General features: G+C 42.1%; 1 protein-coding gene across 2 annotated transcripts in view; it reads right to left on the bottom strand.

Annotated features, from left to right (window-relative positions):
* Positions 1-21,921, bottom strand: part of Vps16A (vacuolar protein sorting 16) — a 98,844-nt gene that overhangs the window by 28,833 nt on the left and 48,090 nt on the right. For both annotated transcript variants that reach the window (XM_045745547.2, XM_069325252.1), the window contains exons 11-14: positions 12,679-12,845; positions 8,818-8,955; positions 4,806-4,967; positions 2,910-3,059 (exon numbers count right to left, since the gene is read on the bottom strand). In XM_045745547.2, coding sequence (XP_045601503.1) covers positions 2,910-3,059; positions 4,806-4,967; positions 8,818-8,955; positions 12,679-12,845 — 617 coding nt within the window. The remainder of the gene's footprint in view (positions 1-2,909; positions 3,060-4,805; positions 4,968-8,817; positions 8,956-12,678; positions 12,846-21,921) is intronic.

Below are 21,921 nucleotides of genomic sequence, written 5' to 3'. Positions count from 1 at the left end.
GATAGGTATATACAATGTGTGTGTGTGTGTATATATACTGTAATAACAGCAAGAACACTGTTTGATTGATCGTAGAATATAATATACATGTCACAAATATGAGCGGCATGATTTTGAGCATAGAGATGTTCCACACATTGAACTACAGTATATAAATTTTCACAAATTACACACTTTTGAATAATATTACAGCAAAAAACCAGAGAAGAAACGAATAAGAAACATCAAAATAATTGTGAATCATTATATTTGCAGCAACTGCCACCCCACAGGTGGGGTGGCAGTAACCCTGAACGTTGTTGTTCTCACTCAGGGCAGAGTGACCCTGAGTGCTCCATCGCTCAGCGCCCATAATTTGCTCAACTTCCCAGCTCTATCACCAACCCGTCCTCTTAAAAAGAATGTCACTTTTGGCTCATATGCGCGCTATGGCTAAATTTGGACGTAATTTGAAATGAAATCGACTCACAAAAGTGACGTTCTGTTCCGTTTTCTATTTGAGTCGTCCGGCGTACGCGCAGAGGTTATAAGAGGACACTTTAAATTAACGTTTTTCATAACGTTTTGAAACTTTATAAGAATTTCCTGCCCACCTAACCTATCAGAGGACCCTTAACTTACTGTTGTTGAAAAAAAAATCCCAAATTTATTTTCATTTTCAAATTACTGTACATCCAAATTCGGCCATACGGGCAAACGGCCAAAAGCGACGTTCTTTTTAAGAGGACAGGTTGCTATCACAGCTAAAGTATGCCACATACAATTTTTTTTTGTTTACTTTCCCATATCAGAGATGGCATTTTAACAATATAATTAGAATTTATTTTTGGAACACAGCAGGAATGTCATATTTTAAGGCCACGCATCAAGGTGGTTAAAAATAATTTTACGGATAATCGGATCTACTTTACTAAGATTTGTTGCCCTTTCCTGTCTATAGAATCTATAATTACTCTTTCTATTAGGCATCTCTAATATTTGAGCAGTCGTATATAATTCTACTATTAAAATCCACCCTATGATTAAAATCTCAACAATGGTTAGCAATGGTATTATTCTTATCAAATTTAATAGCTGCTTTTTTGTATTCAACTCTCTCCAAAACAAAACACAACCAGTTTCCCCCACAAATGATAAATTACAATCATTACAAATTATCACAAACACCAATACCTACATTGTTCTTATTGTTATTACCATTATTAACATTACCATTGCTAGCTCTACATCCATAAGCTACGCTAACACCACCAATCCTGTTGTTATTGTTAACACCAACATTAATGTTATTAGCAAAACCACCACTCCTATCATTATTGACATTATTACTGTTACTAAAGAGTGTGTTGTGGCAAAACTTTCTCCTAATCATATTTTGGAAATCACATGCAAATTTGTAATTAGTGTTGGTAAGGCCTTTCGATATCTTTTCTGAAAATGGTATATGAAGCAGCTTTACAATCTATTTTTTTTTATTCCATTTATTTGTACTGTTACCATTATAGAAAATTCTTTTAGTTTTTTCTTACAACTGTCAATGTACCAACAGAGATAGCAAATTTGATGAAAACAGTTGGTAATATGGTTAGTTTCACTACTAAAAGACTCCTGTACATGGAATTTGATGAGATGTCTCTTACCCAACATTAACTTAATTGGTCTAAAAATCTTTTTTTGGAAGAGATATGTTGATATTTTCGTAGTGGTTGATGCTGATAACGAGAATTCCATCAATGTGCTTTTGGACAAAAGATTTGATCAAGAAACCACTATCAAATTAACTTTGGAAAAAAAAAAAGAGTAGATAAAATTCCCTTTCTAGACATTATAGTTATGAAAAACAGTGAGTGTTTCAGTACCACTGTTTATCGTAAAAACACCCACACTAATACCCTTATACTGTACATTATTTTTCATTCCACAGCGACCAAATTAAGAAAAGCATAATCACTGGTCTTTTCTTCGGAGCTCTCCATCTCTGTGATTGGGGGGTTCTGGGAGTTTTTGCATACATCTTACATGGACCAGAATATGCTAATTACATAACCTGGGATCTGTTTGGATCCATTAGTAGTCTAGAAGCACCGAGCTGGTAGCCAATCCAAATTTTACATGTAAGCTGCATACACTCTGGTGTAGGTGCCTGATAGCTGAGTGGATAGCGCATCAGATTCGTAGTTCTGAGGTTCCGGGTTCGATCCCCGGTGGAGGTGGAAACAAATGGGCAGAGTTTCTCTCACCCTGATGCTCCTGTTACCTAGCAGTAAATAGGTATCTGGGAGTTAGACAGCTGCTACAGGCTGCTTCCTGGGGTGTGTAACAAAAAGGAGGCCTGGTCGAGGACCGGGCCGCGGGGACACTAAGGCCCGAAATCATCTCAAGATGACCTCAATATAGGTAATGGATTTTTCCCACAAAATGCTTCCTTCAGAGACACAAGGAAATCACAATAATTTTATATATGTGAGAAAATCCTTACCTACACCAGACTGCATGAGGGTTATATGTAAAGTTTGAATTGACTACCATTTTGGTGCCTCCAGACTCCTAGTGGATCCGGGGATTCATCAGTCTCCTGGGAATACCCAAGACACTGGTTCAATCCACATCCTGCTCCATTGATTTTCTCATAGATATATCATGTTATTGTGATTTTCCTTGTGCCCCTTTATAGTCATTTATGTAACACATTATATTCATATTCCACTATCTTGTTATTCTCATTAATTTGTCATCGAGATGCATGTTGGTGAAAAGAATGACATTTTTCAATTACTGGATGGTTTGTTTGGGGTGCTTAAACACTTCAGTGTACTAATGTAGGATTAACTAGAAGAGAATTTCTCAGACCTACCATGCATACTGACAGACTAAATGATAGTGATTCTTAGATTATTATTATTACTCACTGAAGATTGGTAAGCCTCTTTGATTCTAAGGAGGCCTTGCCCATAAAAATCATCCTCTTGAACCAAGATATCTCTCAGTTGTTCCATGTCGAGTTCTCGACAGCTGCGAATATGAAGTGATTGTGCAACAGGAAAGTTCCGGATGAGCATCTGAAACAAATATGTATAAGAGGTAACTGGTGGTCTTCAAATTATATTTATATTGTACATTATGTAATTACATAATTTAGTTACAAGATCATAGCTACACATGTGAAATCCTATCTTCCCTATAATCTTTGTCCTACAATCTTTTCAGGCTTACAATAGCTGCAGCATAACCTACCCCTCAAATGTAACTTATTCCATCTATCTACACTGTTGACAGAAAAGATTTTTGCTTACTTTTAATTACCTTTGTTTTCTTAATTTTAATCTATATATATTTTTGTTAATTCCCATCAAAATTTGGTGTGTTTTGACCATACCTTTCTACTGTTTATTGTTTGGTCTATTTAATGCCTCAAGCTTCTCCTCAAAGCTCTCCATTTTTAGGTCAAAGAGCAATTTAGTAGATCACAGTACAGTGCATCCTCACCGGGAATTCTGCCCTGGAACAAATCGACTTTGCCCCATATAGTTGGTTCAAGTGAGGACACACTGTATGTATACATTGCCGAGCTTGGTGAGAACACCAACTCCCGAAAGCCTCTCCAGGTATGTATTTTGCAGACATCTTTTTGAAATACTGACATCATTCAGCTCTTTCCTTGCTAAAGTTTTTAACCTCTTACATCTCTTGTGAGAGATCAATTCTACCTAACATTCCACTCTGAAAATCAAACAGCCTGCCTATTATTATGCTCTCCCGAGATATGCCACCACCTATTTAGCTTGTATTATTTTTCTTGTAACTGTAATGACATGTTAGACAATAATACTAGTAAATTTGATTATTGGGTCTTGTCATTGTTTTTACATTGTCTGCAAGGTCAGCCGGGAGCCGGTCGGCCGAGCGGAGAGCACACTGGACTTGTGATTCTGTGGTCCTGGGTTCGATCCCAGGCGCCGGCGAGAAACAATGGGCAGAGTTTCTTTCACCCTATGCCCCTGTTACCTAGCAGTAAAATAGGTACCTGGGTGTTAGTCAGCTGTCACGGGCTGCTTCCTGGGGGTGGAGGCCTGGTGGAGGCCTGGTCGAGGACCAGGCCGCGGGGACACTAAAAAGCCCCGAAATCATCTCAAGATAACCTCAAGAAGGTTCCTTACTGTATTTGCAAAGATGACTTGGAAATCTATAGTTGGTTGCTCAGTCCATGAGCATATTATCTTAGGACCCAAGATGAACCCATCTACATCTACTGCTTTCTAATCTAGATTAACAAGGAATTTTTGTTCAATGTCCCTAGACACATCTAGATACAATACTGCAATATGTTAGGCTCCAAACTCCATGATACTTCTGGTGCCATGAAGACTTTGCTTTGTATAAATATATTTTGAAACATTTAACAGTTTCATACATTTCCTTCACAGTTTCCTTGAATCTGTTACTGTTATTAAACTCTGGTGCTGAACAAAGTGGCAACAGTCTTCCAAGTGACTTTAGTATTGTAGTACAGTATCTAAGATGTTTGGTACCAACTTAGGTTATGGCTGGGGGCCACAGTTTAAATTTTGAACGTTTACACATCTGTCCTGTCACTGTTCCACACAACTGCTAACTATAGGACTATCCCAACTTGTATTTTGATTTTATTCTCTTTTAGAACCTTTTCAAAACTTTCCAGCTTCTTTCCCTCATGTCACTTTCCACTGAAAGATGTTTCACTAATGGCTAATACATTATGTTTTATTGTGATAAATATAAATTAAATTGCAGTATATATAAAGTGAAAAAATAAATGCAGGCTGTACCAAGAAATCTCCTGAAGAGAGCTTTTGTCTCAAATGATGGAGAACTGTATAGATAAGATCCGTGTCTCCACTCTGTAATGCTCTTCTCAGTGCTGTTTGATCTTCACCTAGTCGCATCAACACCAGCACTTGTTCCTTTGGTCGACATTCATATTCAATTAACTGAAAAAATAAATGAAGCTAGTGAGAATTTAATACTTAGTCAACCGATGACTGTGTTACACCACCATCCAAGATGTCCGAAAATAATCCGCCACCAAATCAAGAGAAAAAAATAAAATAATTACTGTACAGTACTTCAAATCCCGTGCGAACAGGGTCTCCTCGTTTTGAATATAATTCTTTTATCTTTTATTTTACCGAGAAAAAACCCAGCATAGAATGTAATGAAGCGCCATTTTCTGGGCAAGACCCAGATCTATCCGGGATGATATGAATGTATGAGACCCCTGGCATCAGTCATTGTGCATGGAGTTCTAGGCCTACCGGGGACCATGAGCCAGAACCTGGCCCCCCCTCAGAGGCACGTGGAGCAATGGCCTATAGAAACCCCCCGCGTGATTGGAAGCATTCTATGTCTGCCATCAACCGGGTCAGGCACCCAGAAAGGTAAGCGCCCCAAAATAAACCCCTATTCTGGTAAAAATATTGCTACTGAAAGCTGAACTAGTGGACAGAACTCTACAAATAAAAACAAGCAACGAGTATGATGTCACCACCCTGCTGACTGCGCACTTCCCCTTTTCCAGGAGAGGGAAGGGGGTGCCCCAGACCCCTGCGCCGGCTATCCACACCCCCAGTTTTGAGGCTGGATGTCAAAAACCGAGAAAAACCACCAACTGGAGCGAGGGAGAGTTACCAAGGAGCCTCCGGGTCTCGCCCAGAAAATAACATTTCATTACATTCAACGCTGGTTTTTTTGGGGGAACCCCGTTGGCTTACCAGAGCTACTAACCCAAAAACAAAACCAGAGGGATGTACCCAGGAGGCAGAACCGAAAAACTCTTCGGATAACCAAGGAGACCCTAACCCTGGAACAGGGAAGAAGGGAAACCGGGTCAACACAAAATGCATCCCAGGCCACTGAGGCCATGGTGTGCAGGTAACGGCTGAGAGCCGCAACCAGACAACATGTGTGTGGTTGACATAACACCCCTCCAAAAAGCAGAAGTCTCATTCAGTGCCAGAAAAGAAGACGGCTGCAAACAAACAAACTTGCCACCAGAACCAAAAAAACAGAAACCTCTGAGCCAGAGGAGAGCATGAAGCTCCCCAATCTGACCCCCGGGAAGCCAATGCCAACAACAAAAGAGCCTTAGCCAAGCAATCCTGAACCAAAGGGGTCACCACAAACTGAGAAGAGAAAGAGAGCACCCGGTTCGACAACCAGGATGGCTCAGGCGGCGATTAAGCAGAACGAAGGTGAAACAATGAACGAGACAGCTTGTACAGACATAACATTGATGCCGAATGCAAGCTGCAGCGGCTCCGCTAGTGCTGCACGATACAAGGCAACAATACAGTATGCGGCATAAGATGAACATGTACAGTATGCAGCTTCCTTTTGTGGTTGTCCTGGAACAACCACAAAAGGAAGGGGCAAGATAACCTTATCAGAGACAGAAGTAAACCTACGAAGGGATAAAAAATAACAAAAGGACCACCAGGAAACTTCATACTGCCGCCGAGATGAAGCACACAGGTGGGACACCATCACCGAAGCCACCTGCTCACCATACAGGTGGTGATAGACCAGCGTCAGAAAGACCAGATACGAAGACTGGAGGGAGAAGAGCGAACCAACTACGTAATGGACTGTCCTGATCTGCTGAAAGAGGGGGAGCCGCGGGAAGACCCTGGGTTCTGACATCGAGCAAGCAATGCCTGAAATCAAGGCTGGGCTGGCCACCAAGGAGCCAGGAGGACTACTCTCCCTTGGAACATCTCTAAGCGAGCTAGGACCTGGAGCAACAGCGGAACCAGGGGGGGGGGAAGGTACAGGTAACCCCACGTTGACCAGTCCTGCCGGAAGGCATCGACCCCAACAGCCTTCAGAGACAGGGAGACGCCGCGACTCCGAAGACATGAAGAGGTCCACATTCGGGAGCCCATACATCCGGCAGAGCCAACGAGCGTCAACCTTCCATTCCATGGACGGGAATGAACTGAGACAGGCCGTCTGCCAGGATGTTGGACATCCCCCGAACGTGAACGCCCAAGAGATTCAAACACCGAGAACTCCGCAGACAACTCGCCCGAAGCGACCAGCCCCAAACAGCCAGGAACCACATCGAACCCCCCATGGTTCAGGCAATGAACCACCGGGGAGCAATCCGAATGGACCCTGATCATCAATCTGCGAGCATCCTGAACCATCCGAAGCCACTTCCACACCGCAACGAACACCCGCAGTCTGCTGTGGGCTCGATGGAAGAATGGACCCCACTGTCCCTGACCGGCCTGGTGAGTACTGATCACAAAGCCACAGCCAAGAGATGACGCATCCCTGAACATATCGAGCGAGGGCTCGGGTAGGCACCAAGGCACTTTACTCCGAAAAACATGAAGAGGAAACCGGCGACACAGCAACCGACACAAGGCCCCCCCCCCCCAGAGACCGAACCCAGCGATCGCGAGAGGGGCAGAAGGGATGTCCCCGTAGGAACCAGAACAGCTGACGAAACCAAACCATGACCCAGTGGGTAGACTATCATGGCCAAGGTCAGGCTCTGGTACAAACCCTCGAGCAACTGCCTTGTGACCCGGGAGCCCCCAGAAACAGGCAAAGGCGTGACCGCAGCCATAGCAGAGCCTATGGAGGAAGAGACAAGGAATCAGTCCGAGAGTTCCAGCCAAGACCGAACCTGAGAGGAAACCAGATGGGACTTCCTCCAGGCCACCAGGAACCCGAAACCAGCAAGCTGGGAAAGAATCAAATCCCTGGTGAGCAGACACGCGGACCAGCTGGGAGCCCACACCAGCCAGTCATCGAGGTAGGCCAGAACGAAAGTGGTAACTCTGATGCCCCAAAACAAAACGAGCCAGTCCCTGAACCCCAGAGGAATCGGAACAATAAGCATCCAACGTATTGGCACCCAACACCAATACGACCCAAAAGCCCCACAAATTGTGGGACCAAGCGTGAGCAAACAGAGTGCACCTCCTCCCCATCGCACCATCCAGGGGACAAACTGCAAAAGGGCTGATGCCCCTTACGTGAACCCAACCTCCGCACAGAGCAATCACTGCGCCGACCAAACGAAAGCAGTTCCAAAGGCTGCATCAGCTCTGAAACTGGCTCGAAACTAGGATGAGGGGCCCTGATAACCTCACCCTACTTCATTAGCTTCCAAAACATTTCAAGGTTACCCCCATTTACAGGAAAGGTCATGTTCGTTGTCTCTTGATAAGTGAACATAATTATTGTGATTGATTTTCTTCCAAGAGACTACTGCTAATGAAGTCATACATTTTGCCTCAAAGTCAGAATCTGAAACCGGCAAACCTGAGAAATTTATATACATCAATGAACAATTTAGCTTTGTGGCAACACAATTATGTTTGCTCACAAGTGGCACAGCAGTGATAGGGAATCATCCAGTTGCAGGGATCCGAGATTCGTTACCCTATACCTTGCACTCTGTGAATTTTCATCTCCTTGGCATCCTTAAGAATACACAGTTTGATGGATGTAAGTGCCATACCAATAATAAGATATAAGGGAGATGAGTGAGTATTCACAGTCTATCTCTTCAGTAATCAAGTAGAATGTTGGTACATGTTTCTCAAGATATAATATGGACAAAATAATGAAGTGTTCATCACCAGCACTCTGCATTTAACTCCACCACATTAGCAGAGGATATACATGGATGGAAGAAGGGGCTTCTTCACTACTTCCTATGAGGAAAAAGTCAAATTAAAAATATACAAAATTAGAGGGAGCAATGACGTGTGTGTGTACAAAGAAGGTATCCCACAATGGGTGTAGCTTATGAATTACCGTACTCACTTTAATGGCTAGTTGCTTCCTCCCAGCTTGGTCAGCTCGGTTAGCAATATCAGTGTAAGATATGCCAGGTGTGTAACCTAATTTGCTATTGATTTCTTTAGCAATCTGTTCATCACTCTTCTGTGACGGTTGCAAAACCTGCAAGCATACAATGTAATTAAAGTTTGCACAACCAACCAATTGAGTGATTTCTTTTAAAAGTCAATGTCAATTTTTTCTTCACAAAGAAATTAACTCCTCTTTATGGTTTAAAATTAATTCATCTAAAAAATTTGGCCAACCATAAAAATATTTTGCAAATTATATATTCTCAAGATTATCTTATTAATATTGGAACTAAAAATGAGAATACACACAAAGCAAGAGAGAGATTGCCCACCTACAAACACAATTAGGCAAGTAAAGGTACACATAAGAACTAAAATACAATTAAATTATAAACAGTAGTGGGAAAAATGATTGATCAACCCAGATTTTTTTCACAAAAATATCAGAGGGCTCATGGTTAATATCCAGGTGATTAAACCAAAGGAGAAACTAAACGAGCAACAGAGAAGTCCGCAAAGAATTAAACAGGAAATTCCAACAAGTATTCAGACAGCATGAAAACAAGAAAAACAAAATACTAAGGGAGAGAGTAAGTGATATTGTGGCCTCATAGTTAACATCCAGTAGACCAGAATGTATTGAAGGCAATGGGCCTAAGCTTAATGTATACTGTAATTCAGTGACTGGCTCCTTGAGGCCATCTCACTCGTAATTAATACTTTCGCCCACCGGCGACACAGTCTTCGCCCAAAATTTTTCGCACAGACATACCCCAGGAACGCAGGTTGCGTCGCAAATTTAAATATTTATTAAATTTGAATTTTTATCCAATCGTTCTGAAACTGGTTTTAAAATGAGCGCCTTTAGATTGCGTACAATTTGATACCATAATGAATGACGTAGGACGACAACTGAAGTCAGAACACTGGAAAGATTTTGAATACTTTTGTGGTGATGAGCATAAAAAATAAAAATATTTGTTAAATTACCATTTATTGTTCGATTATTATGGGACTAGGTTCAAAATGCGAGCCTTTAGATTGCGAACAATTTAATATCAAAATGAACAACATAGATCGGAAATTGATATCAGAACACTGGAAAGATTATAAATTAGATTATATTTGATTATACTTGTGTGGTGATGAGAGTCCAAAATTAAAGTATTTGTTAAAATTTAATTTCTGTGGAGAGCCCCTTCAGCTCCCCGGAGCTATACTGGGCTGATGTGTATATATTAGACAGTGGCAACAGTCAATCGAAGGAGTTCTAGGCCTACCGGGGACCAGAGCCAGAACCTGGCCCCCTCAAGAGAGGCACAAGGAGCAATGATCTAAAGACACCCCCGTGTAAGTGGAAGCAGTCTTTGTCTGCCATCTACCAGGTCAGGCACCCAGAAAGATAGGAATTCCAAAACAAACTACTGCTGATCAATTAAATTGCAAACCTAAAGCCGAACTGGCAACAGAACTCCCCAATCAAAACAAGGAACAAGTATGCCTCGCCACAAACGCCACGCATCCGTCTGCACACTGCCCCCTTCTCCCCGGGAGGGGGACGGGGGTTCCCAGACCTCCACACCGGCAACTCTCCTCAGTTCACAGGCTGTTGTGAGGGAGAACGGTTGATCGACACTGGCTCCATCCTTTGAGCAGTGCTTCAGTGCGGTGCTGGTGTTCAGTTTTGTTATCGTGCGAGCCAGGAGTAACACAAGCACCTAGGGCCGCCTTCCCTAGGTGCCCTGTAAGTACTGCCCTTGCGGCCTCAGGGTTATCTTCCCTGAGCCGTTTGGGAACTACCTCCGCATGGTTGTTGCTGCTGCTCGGTGATTGCCTGCCCTTGGGGTTCAGCTGGGGTGGTTCTTGCTCCTGTTTTCCCTTGGGTAGGAGGTAATTTCGTTTCTGGCAGGGGCGCAAGGTACTGTGAAGCTGTCTGATATACGCATAGCGACCGTTCTGTTCACCTGGAAACATTGTGCTTTTGCTGTTTTTTTTTCTCTTATTTTTTTGTTTTGTTTTGCCTGGCAGGGGTCTGCCTGTTGTGGTGGTAGGACCACTTGTAGAATTTTGGTGGCCCTCTACTAGGTCCCCATGCTTGCACACATTGCAGGGGTTCAGCTTATATTTTGTTTGCTTGGTAGCTCTGGGATAACCGGTTAGCAGTACCTTGCCTGGGCTTCCCTTAGCAGTCAGCCTAAGGGCCCTGGAAACCCCCTTGGAGGCTCAGTGGTCTGATGAGAGAGACCTCAGAGTCCCCACCTGGAGGATTGTGCATACCAATGTATGCACAACCAAATGGCTCACTTCTTGGACCTCTGCTATTCCTGAGCAACATTCGCTACCTATCCTGAGGGCTAAGTTCCCCATATATTAATGCTAACAGATTATTTAAAGGCAACTACTGATGAGAGTAAGAATTGAGGTGGATTGTAGGCTACTTAAAAGATTAAGCAAGCTTCAGTAGAAAGAACATAATAGCTGCTAAAGTTCCATCCCAGGAACTAAACAGTAATACAAAGGAAAACAGATGGTAAATGCGGTATATGAGGAAGGCAGCCGTAGAAATTTGGGTGGGGGGCAGGGAGGGAAGTCTTGGTGTAAATATAACTCATTAACTAGAGAAGGGAGTTGGGGTAAATGTAAATAGGATATCAGCAGGTTATGTGGAACAGGCAAACATAAGGATAGCATTCAAAAGCCTAAACAAAGATTTCTTTAAGGTATATAGTTTATATAGTACATATAGTTTATAGTTTATATAGTATATAGTTTACATGACAACTCCTATTATATGGAGAACCACCATGTTACAAAAAACAATTATTGAAAACAACCAGAGCTTTGAAACAAAACTGATTCCTAAAACAAAACACTTATAAAAACAAAGCAAATCTATAAAAAACAGGACAAAAGAATTAAACCTAACAACCTTACAATAATGAAGGGAGATGTATGGCAATAATATACTGAGTGGAAATAAACTGTGAGAAACACTTTTTTCCAAATGAGGGAAACAGAACAAGAAGACATAAGCAGAAATTAGAAATGCAGATGTTTCAAGAGATAAGATGCTACCTCCATTACAGTTTTAAGAGCAAATATGATACAGAACTAGATGACTGAAAAATTGAAAGTACCAGGCGCCAATAGCAAAGGCATCGGATCCAAGAGCCAGATATTGCTCATTGGCAATACTGCTCGGTACAAATACAGACTAAGCAAACATGCTCTGACACTACTGTACCACAACTACTCTTGCACTGGGCATGGTCACCAGGAACTCTTTCTATTTCGTGCTAGTCTCTACTAGCACAGGCTGTTCCCATGGATGCTTGCACTCACACTGGGAATTATTATTCATGGCTTCTTACTAACTCTCATTCACCAAGGTGACACTTATGTGGATGGTCACTTACTGGAAGGAATCAGGCATAGTCATTTTACTAGTACTGTACATGCTTCTGAAGTTTAGAAACACTCCAAAATCAGAACAATAAACTACTTCTATCAAGGGGTAAGTATAGTTACAGCACCTCACTACCCATGTGCTCATCACAACTGCAAAAGGTTGACTTATTTGCCAGGCAAAACTTCCCAAGTTTTGCAAGATCATTATCCAATGAAAAAGTTTGATAAAAAAAAATGAGATATAAACCCTTGCCTTAAATAAGAGCCCGCTACTGTACCACCTTTCAATAGTAAGTGAATTACAGTACTGACAAATTTGAATTTCTTGAATAGTTATGAAAATGTTTCCTTTCCATGACAAATGTAAATATATAAAACAAAGCTGCATTGTTACCTTTTATCTCACCTTATAACAAGCCCAATGTGCCAGTATGCGTGAAGTTCCATCAGACTCGGGCAGTTTTAAAAAGCTGGCAATCTGTAGGGCCAATGGGAAAAACCGCCGATACACCAAGCGATCCAAGAGCACCGGGAGTGTGAGGTGCTCAAGCTGATTCCAAGTTAGTGGCAGTCCTACCAGGGAAAAATTATAACATGACAAGAATAATGTGAAATAGTAAAATTGGTAGCAGATTGTTCTGATGACTTTACTCTTTTTAAAAATACTATAGAGTATATCCTTTATGAGGCTTTAATAGTTTGGTGAAGTACAGTAATAAATATACTGTACAGTACAATAGTAGTAACTTCAAGTAAAGCATACGATGAGTAACAATAACGTGGCTGAAGAAATTATGACCAAACCACAACTCAGAAGATGGAGAAGCGACGATGTTTCAATTCGTCCTGGACCATTATCAAGTCGTGCGATGACTTAATAATGCTTTATAAAACACATCATCATATCAAGTGTGATGATGATGTGATGACTTGATAATGACCATTATCACATGACTTGATAATGGTCGAGGACAGACCAAAACATTGTCACTCCTCCATCTTCAGAATTGTGGTTTGATCATCATTCAACAAGTTAACATTTTATTTTTACAACATGACAGAGTTCAGAGTACGGTACTGCACTTGGCAAATCAAATTTTAGGGTCTTCAAAAGTAGACAAGATTTGCTATATCTTTCATCCTGTCCTCAGGTTTTGAATCATTACTTAGTACAAATGTGACTTACTTATAATGGCACTAGTAAGTCACTACACCATCTAACTGACAAAGAATGAAATAAGTTTTGAGAGAGGCTTTATCTTTTTATAATTAAAAAGTGGGAATACAATTTTCCTACTAAAGTGGTACAGTACCTCCCTTTACGAATTTAATCTGTTCCCAGAGACAGTTCGTAAACCACAAATTCGTAAACTGAAATGAATTTTCCCTTAAGAAATAATGTAAATTTAATTAATCTGTTCCACACTCCCAAAAATTTTAACTTCAAAATATATTTCCTACATAATACTACAAATATTTTGTACTACAGTATGTATAAGTCATATCTTACCTTCATTGATGACTTATTGGTGTATGGAAGACGATGAGGGGGGGGGGAGGGGGAGGAGAAGAGGTGTTAGTGTTTGGAAGGGGAGTCAACTTCCATTATAACATTAGGCAGTGATGACTTCTTTGGGGTACTCACTCTCCTACGTTCTGCAGGCATACCACTAGGACCGGGTTGTGGGTCTCTGCTTGCTTGTCTTGTTAAGAATCTGTCTATAGACACTTTTTCCCAGCGTTTTAACACTTGTCTGTAGCGAGACATCACACTGTCATTAAAATGGTTAATGCAACAGCCTGCTACAGCTTTATCTTGATACCAATACCTGCTTGATGGGGTTCTGGGAGTTCTTCACCTCCCCAAGCCCGGCCCGAGGTCAGGCTCGACTTGTGAGAGTTTGGTCCACCAGGCTGTTGCTTGGAGCGGCCCGCAGGCCCACATACCCACCACAGCCCGGTTGGTGCGGAACATCTTTTAGAAAACAGTCTAGTTCTCTTGAAAATGTCTACGGTTGTTCCGGCAATATTTCTTATAGTTGCTGGGAGGACGTTGAACAGCCATGGACCTCTGATGTTTATAGTGTTCTCTGATTGTGCCTATGGCACCTCTGCTCTTTACTAGTTCTATTCTGCATTTTCTTCCATATAGTTCACTCCAGTACGTTGTTATTTTACTGTGTAGATTAGGGACCTGGCCTTCCAATATTTTCCATGTGTATATTATTTGGTATCTCTCTCGTCTCCTTTCTAGTGAGTACATTTGGAGAGCTTTGAGACAATCCCAATAATTTAGGTGCTTTATCACGTCTATGCGTGTTGTATATGTTCTCTATTCCTTCTATTTCAACAATCTCTCCTGCTCTAAAGGGGGAAGTGAATACTGAGCAGTACTCGAGATGGGACAACACTTGTCTACATGGGACTTTTACAGTATTGACCACCAGTACTGACACCAGAGAGTACAACCATCGTGATGGGATCCCTGGATTTGAAAGTTCTCGTAGTCCATCCTATCATTTTTCTGGCTGACGCAATATTTGCTTGGTTATGCTCCCTAAACATTAGATCGTCGGACATCATTATTCCCAAATCCTTGACATGCTGTTTACCTATTATGGGTAGATTTGATTGTGTTTTGTACCCTATATATTATGTTTCAGGTCCTCATTTTTTGCTGTACCTGAGTACCTGGAATTTATCGCTGTTAAACATGTTATTTTCTGCTGCCCAATCGAAAACTTTGTTGATATCTGCTTGTAATTTTTCCATGTCTTCAGCAGAGGTAATTTTCATGCTGATTTTTGTGTCATCTGCAAAGGATGACACGAAGCTGTGACTTGTATTTTTATCTATATCTGATATGAGAATAAGGAACAGCAGTGGTGCAAGGACTGTACCTTGAGGTACAGAGCTTTTAACTGCGCTTGGACTTGATTTTATTTGATTGACTGTTACTCTGTGTTCTGTTCGACAGGAAATTGAGTATCCAGCGTCCTACCTGGTTACCTGGTTGATGGGGTTCTGGGAGTTCTTCAACTCCCCAAGCCCGGCCCGAGGCCAGGCTCGACTTGCGAGTTTGGTTCACCAGGCTGTTGCTTGGAGCAGCCTGCAGGCCCAGATACCCACCACAGCCCGGTTGGTCCGGCACTCCTTGAAGGAAACAATCTAGTTTCCTCTTGAAGATGTCCACAGTTGTTCCTATAATATTTCTGATGCTCGCTGGTAGGACGTTGAACAACCGTGGACCTCTGATGTTCATACAGTGTTCTCTGATTGTGCCCATGACACCTCTGCTCTTCACTGGTTCTATTCTGCATTTTCTTCCATGTCGTTCACTCCAGTACGTTGTTATTTTACTGTGCAGATTTGGGACCTGTCCCCCCAGTATTTTCCATGTGTATATTACTTGGTATCTCTCTCGTTTCCTTTCTAGTGAGTACATTTGGAGAGCTTTGAGACGATCCCAATAATTTAGGTGCTTAATCTCGTCTATGCGTACCGTATATGTTCTCTGTATTCCCTCAATTTCAGCAATCTCTCCTGCTCTGAAGGGGAAAGTGAGTACTGAGCAGTACTCAAGACGGGACAACACAAATGATTTGAAGAGTACAACCATTGTGATGGGATCTCTGGACTTGAAGGTTCTCGTAATCCATCCTATCATTTTTCTGGCTGATGCAATACTTGCTTGGTTATGTTCCCTAAATGTTAGGTCGTCGGACATCATTATTCTCAAATCCTTGACATGCTGTTTTCCTACTATGGGCAGATTCGATTGTGTTTTGTACCCTGTATTATGTTTAAGATCCTCATTTTTGCCGTATCTGAGTACCTGGAATTTATTATTTCCTGCTGCCCTGTATTATGTCCTACTTTACCGGTTATTCCCACTGACCTCATTTTGTGTGCAATCACTCCATGGTCACATCTGTCGAATGCCTTTGCAAAGTCTGTGTATACTACATCTACAATTTGCTTTTTTTCTTGAGCTTCTGTGATTTTGTCATGGTGGTTGAGTAACTGACAGACAGGATCTTCCCGCTCTAAATCCATGTTGTCCTGGGTTGTGTAACTCATTATTTTCCATACAACTAGAAATTTTATTCCTAATCACTCTTTCAAAAACTTTTATTATGTGTGATATTAGTGCAACTGGCCTATAATTTTTTGCCAAGGCTTTACTTCCCCCCCTTGTGCAAAGGAGCTATATCTGCAGATTTAAGTACTGCTGGTATCTCCCCTGTATTTAGGCTCTTTCTCCATATTATGCTGAGTGCTCGCACTACTGGTACTTTACATTTCTTTATGAATATTGAATTCCATGAGTCAGACCCTGGAGCCGAGTGCATGGGCATACAGAGCACCACTTGGTTTCCGAACCCCTTGGGGACGAGACCCGTCGGTTAACATGTAAGTTCGTATATGAGAAATAGAGGGGAAAAAATAAACTAGAAATGTAAAAAGAAATTTTTCCGAAAAATTTATGAAAAAACTCTAGGGAAAAAAAATCGTCAGGTTCATGGCGTAAATGCGACCGTGTTTTGTTTGTACTCATCAATAAGTGAAGTCCTGATCCGCTTTATAAAAGTCCTTAATTGTTCCTAACTGATTATTAAGACGTCTGGCAAACATCCTCTGGATGTTTCCTGCCAGCCTGCAGGAACATCCTGCCTAAAATATACAATGATGTACTGTACATTTAAGAAACAAATCTGGGTCACAGGTCTGTGGAGTGTGGTTAGGCTTACGGAGTCAGCCGGTCCCTCCCCCACCACCGACACACCTCCCCCTCTCCCCCCACCACCGACACACCTCCCCCTCTCCCCCCACCACCGACACACCTCCCCCTCTCCCCCCACCACCGACACACCTCCCCCTCTCCCCCCACCACCGACACACCTCCCCCTCTCCCCCCACCACCGACACACCTCCCCCTCTCCCCCACCACCGACACACCTCCCCACCCCAAACCCATACACACACACACACACATCCTCTGCTGCAAGTGTTGACCCCTAGGGTCAACACTTGCAGCAGAGGAGCTCCAGCATATTTCAATAATCCTAAGTATTGTAGTACAGGTGGATGGTAGTGAGTGGTGTCCCAGAGAACATAAAGGTATAGTGCTCTTGAAAAATAGGTGAGATAACAGGAAAGTGCTAAGGGAAGTGAAAAATCGGATGAGAAAAAGTTGCCCTAGTGTTTACAGTGCAGAGAAGAACATTCAAGATGGCCACTGGCAAGGGGAAAAACAAAACAGAGCTTGATTTTGAGGGATTCAATGAAGAAAGCATTGATATTAGTAGTCTACATAACAAGTTGGTAAATTTAGATACTATAGTGAACTCTCATGTAGAAATAATTAGTAAATTGAAAGAAAGTAATGACCATTTGAATAGCAAAGTTTTATGTCTTGAGGGTTTAGTGAAAGACTTGCGCAAGGATAAGAATCAATTGGAAACAAATTGCAAAGCCATGGAAGAAGAAAATAAACTCTTAAAAATAGCTTTGGAAGAAGTTAAAGTAAATTTAAACATAAATGACTACAATAGGTTAGGCAAGGAAATTCAACAGGAGAAACAGCTTTTGTCAGCACAGATGGAGGAAGTTACACAGGGAATAGAACAGTGCAAGAAAGATATGCAACTCACTTATGCACAAGTGGCCAAGGAGAAGGAAAAAATAGAAGAAGCAGTAAAGGAAGTCAAACACTGCAGCAACCAAGATAAAACAAACATTAGGCTAGAAGTGAGGAAAGAATTGGCATCTAACCCGAAGTTGGTGCAAAACACAGTTGATCGGAGTAAGTCCCTGATCATTTTTGGCTGCAAAGAAAAGGCGATAACATCTAGGTCAGAAAGAGCTGTAGAAGAAGCTAAAGTAGTAGATAAAATTGTTGGCCTCGTGGAAGGTCTTACAAACAGAGAGAATGTGTGCGACTACAGGAGAATAGGCAGGTACGTAAAAGGGAAAGATCGACCTTTGAGGATCACCCTAAACGGTGCCAAACAGATGGAAGAAGTACTAAGGAATGCTAGAAAATTGCAAAGGGATGAGCATGGGAAAGGGTGGTCGTTAAGACGAGATCTTTCAAAAGAAGATAGAGAGAAGCTGAAACTGAACCTCGCCTGAGGCAAAACATTTAAATGAGAGCAGGAATGAAGAAGAAATAAATTCTTTTTTCTACAAAGTGATAGGGGTAGGCAAACCAGTAAAGTGGTACATAAAGGCAAACCAACAAAATCAATAGAGAGAGGGGGAGTGAAGAATAAGGAGAGGGGGAACAAGTTCCTGAAGATTGCATACACCAACATAGATGGAGTGAGATCGAAGATACTGGAGTTAAGTGATGTAATACAGCTGCAGACACCAGACATTGTTGCACTCACGGAGACAAAACTTGAAGATGTAATTTTAAATGAGGTCATATTCCCAAGGGGCTACTCAATTTGGAGACGGGACAGAAAAATTAGGAAAGGCGGTGGCGTTGCTGTGCTGGTAAAAGAACACCTAAAGGTGAAGGAAATAATGACTGCCAATCCACAAGAAGTTGACATAATAGCACTAGAGATCTGCTATGAGGATGATAAACTAATGATGATAAATGCATATAGTCCACCGCCAAGCAGCACATGGTCAAAGGAGGAGCTAGATAGTAAACGTGAAGGTCTTATAACAATAATGAGAGAGATTATAGCGAGAGCGGATAACGATAGATCACGACTGTTGATAGTCGGTGACTTCAACTTGAAATCCATAGACTGGGAAGCATATGAAGCTAAAACAGAAGATTTTTGGACCTGTAAATTTGTAGACCTCATCCTGGAAACATTCTTGTATCAACATGTTAAACAAGCTACGAGGATGAGGGAAGGGGACGTTCCCTCCATGCTAGATTTGATATTTACCAGGAAGGAGGAAGAGATATTTGACATTCAGTACCTTCCTCCCTTGGGTAAAAGTGACCATGTCTTTTTGGGAATAAAGTATGCAATGCGTTATAAGCTGGAAGAAAATAAGGAGGTTGAAGCAGTTGAAAAACCAGACTTCAGGAGAGGACATTATGGTGACCTTAGAAATTTTTTTAGTGAGTATAATTGGACAGACTTGATGCTAGGCAAGGAAGTGAATGAGATGTATGGCAAGTTTTGTGAAATATATGATAAAGGCACAAAAAAATTTATACCAAAACAGAGATGCAGAACTAGGAAACAGGATTGGTTCAATAGAAATTGCGAGAGGGCTAGAGACCGAAAGACACAAAAATGGAATCAATACAGGAAGAGGCCGAACCCCCAAACATACCAGCGATACAAAGATGCGAGAAACAACTACACGGCAGTGAGGAGAGAGGCAGAAAGAAATTTTGAAAAAGGGATTGCGGACAAATGTAAAACAGAACCAGGTCTATTCTATAAATTCATAAACAACAAATTGCAGGTAAAGGATAATATTCAGAGGTTGAAAATGGGAAATAGATTCACGGAAGATGAAAAGGAAATGTGTGAAACACTAAACGAAAAGTTCCAAAGTGTGTTTGTACAAAATGAAATCTTTAGGGAACCAGATACAATAAGAATTCCAGAGAACAACATAGAACACATAGAGGTGTCTAGAGACGAAGTGGAAAAAATGCTCAAGGAGCTCGGTAAGAACAAAGCAGCTGGTCCAGATGGCGTTTCACCATGGGTTCTGAGAGAATGTGCATCTGAGCTCAGCATTCCACTTCACCTGATCTTTCAGGCATCCCTGTGTACAGGAATCGTAGCAGACGGGTGGAAACAGGCTAACATAGTTCCAATCTACAAAAGTGGCAGCAGGGAAGACCCCCTCAATTATAGACCTGTATCATTGACAAGTGTAATAGTGAAAGTATTGGAAAAACTAATCAAAACTAAATGGGTAGAACACCTAGAGAGAAATGATATAATATCAGACAGACAGTATGGTTTTCGATCTGGAAGATCCTGTGTATCGAATTTACTCAGTTTCTATGATCGAGCCACAGAGATATTACAGGAAAGAGATGGTTGGGTTGACTGCATCTATCTGGACCTAAAAAAGGCTTTCGACAGAGTTCCACATAAGAGGTTGTTCTGGAAACTGGAAAATATTGGAGGGGTGACAGGTAAGCTTCTATCATGGATGAAAAATTTTCTGACTGATAGAAAAATGAGGGCAGTAATCAGAGGCAATGTATCAGAATGGAGAAATGTCACAAGTGGAGTACCACAGGGTTCAGTTCTTGCACCAGTGATGTTTATTGTGTACATAAATGATCTACCAGTTGGTATACAGAATTATATGAACATGTTTGCTGATGATGCTAAGATAATAGGAAGGATAAGAAATTTAGATGACTGTCATGCCCTTCAAGAAGACCTGGACAAAATAAGTATATGGAGCACCACTTGGCAAATGGAATTTAATGTTAATAAATGTCATGTTATGGAATGTGGAATAGGAGAACATAGACCCCACACAACCTATATATTATGTGAGAAATCTTTAAAGAATTCTGATAAAGAAAGAGATCTAGGAGTGGTTCTAGATAGAAAACTATCACCTGAGGACCACATAAAGAATATTGTGCAAGGAGCCTATGCTATGCTTTCTAACTTCAGAATTGCATTTAAATACATGGATGGCGATATACTAAAGAAATTGTTCATGACTTTTGTTAGGCCAAAGCTAGAATATGCAGCTGTTGTGTGGTGCCCATATCTTAAGAAGCACATCAACAAACTGGAAAAGGTGCAAAGACATGCTACTAAGTGGCTCCCAGAACTGAAGGGCAAGAGCTACGAGGAGAGGTTAGAAGCATTAAATATGCCAAAACTAGAAGACAGAAGAAAAAGAGGTGATATGATCACTACATACAAAATAGTTACAGGAATTGATAAAATCGACAGGGAAGACTTCCTGAGACCTGGAACTTTCAAGAACAAGAGGTCATAGATTTAAACTAGCTAAACACAGATGCCGAAGAAATATAAGAAAATTCACCTTCGCAAATAGAGTGGTAGACGGTTGGAACAAGTTAAGTGAGAAGGTGGTGGAGGCCAAGACCGTCAGTAGTTTCAAAGCATTATATGACAAAGAGTGCTGGGAAGACGGGACACCACGAGCGTAGCTCTCATCCTGTAACTACACTTAGGTAATTACACTTAGGTAATTACACACACTCTCAAAGGTCACGTGGTTCACGGTTCACTTCAACACCCATATATCGCTTCCTGCCTGCCTGCCTGCCTCCTTCCCAGCCTGCCAGCCTGCTTCCTTCCCAGCCTGCCTCCTTCCCAGCCTGCCAGCCTGCCTCCTTCCCTGCCTGCCAGCCTGCCTCCTTCCCAGCCTGCCAGCCTGCCTCCTTCCCAGCCTGCCAGCCTGCCTCCTTCCCAGCCTGCCAGCCTGCTTCCTTCCCAGCCTGCCTCCTTCCCAGCCTGCCAGCCTGCCTCCTTCCCTGCCTGCCAGTCTGCCTCCTTCCCAGCCTGCTTCCTTCCCAGCCTGCCTGCCTGCCTGCCTCCCCAGCCTGCCTGCCTGCCTCCTTCCCAGCCTGCCAGCCTGCTTCCTTTCCAGCCAGCCTGCCTCCCTCCCTGCCATCATGCTAACGGGTAGTGTGTGTTAGGCTTATCTTCGGGAATGAGCC

Source organism: Procambarus clarkii, chromosome 16 (genome assembly GCF_040958095.1).
Source record: "Procambarus clarkii isolate CNS0578487 chromosome 16, FALCON_Pclarkii_2.0, whole genome shotgun sequence".
NCBI classification, from domain to species: domain Eukaryota; kingdom Metazoa; phylum Arthropoda; class Malacostraca; order Decapoda; family Cambaridae; genus Procambarus; species Procambarus clarkii.
This window is presented reverse-complemented; position numbering and strand designations above follow the sequence as displayed.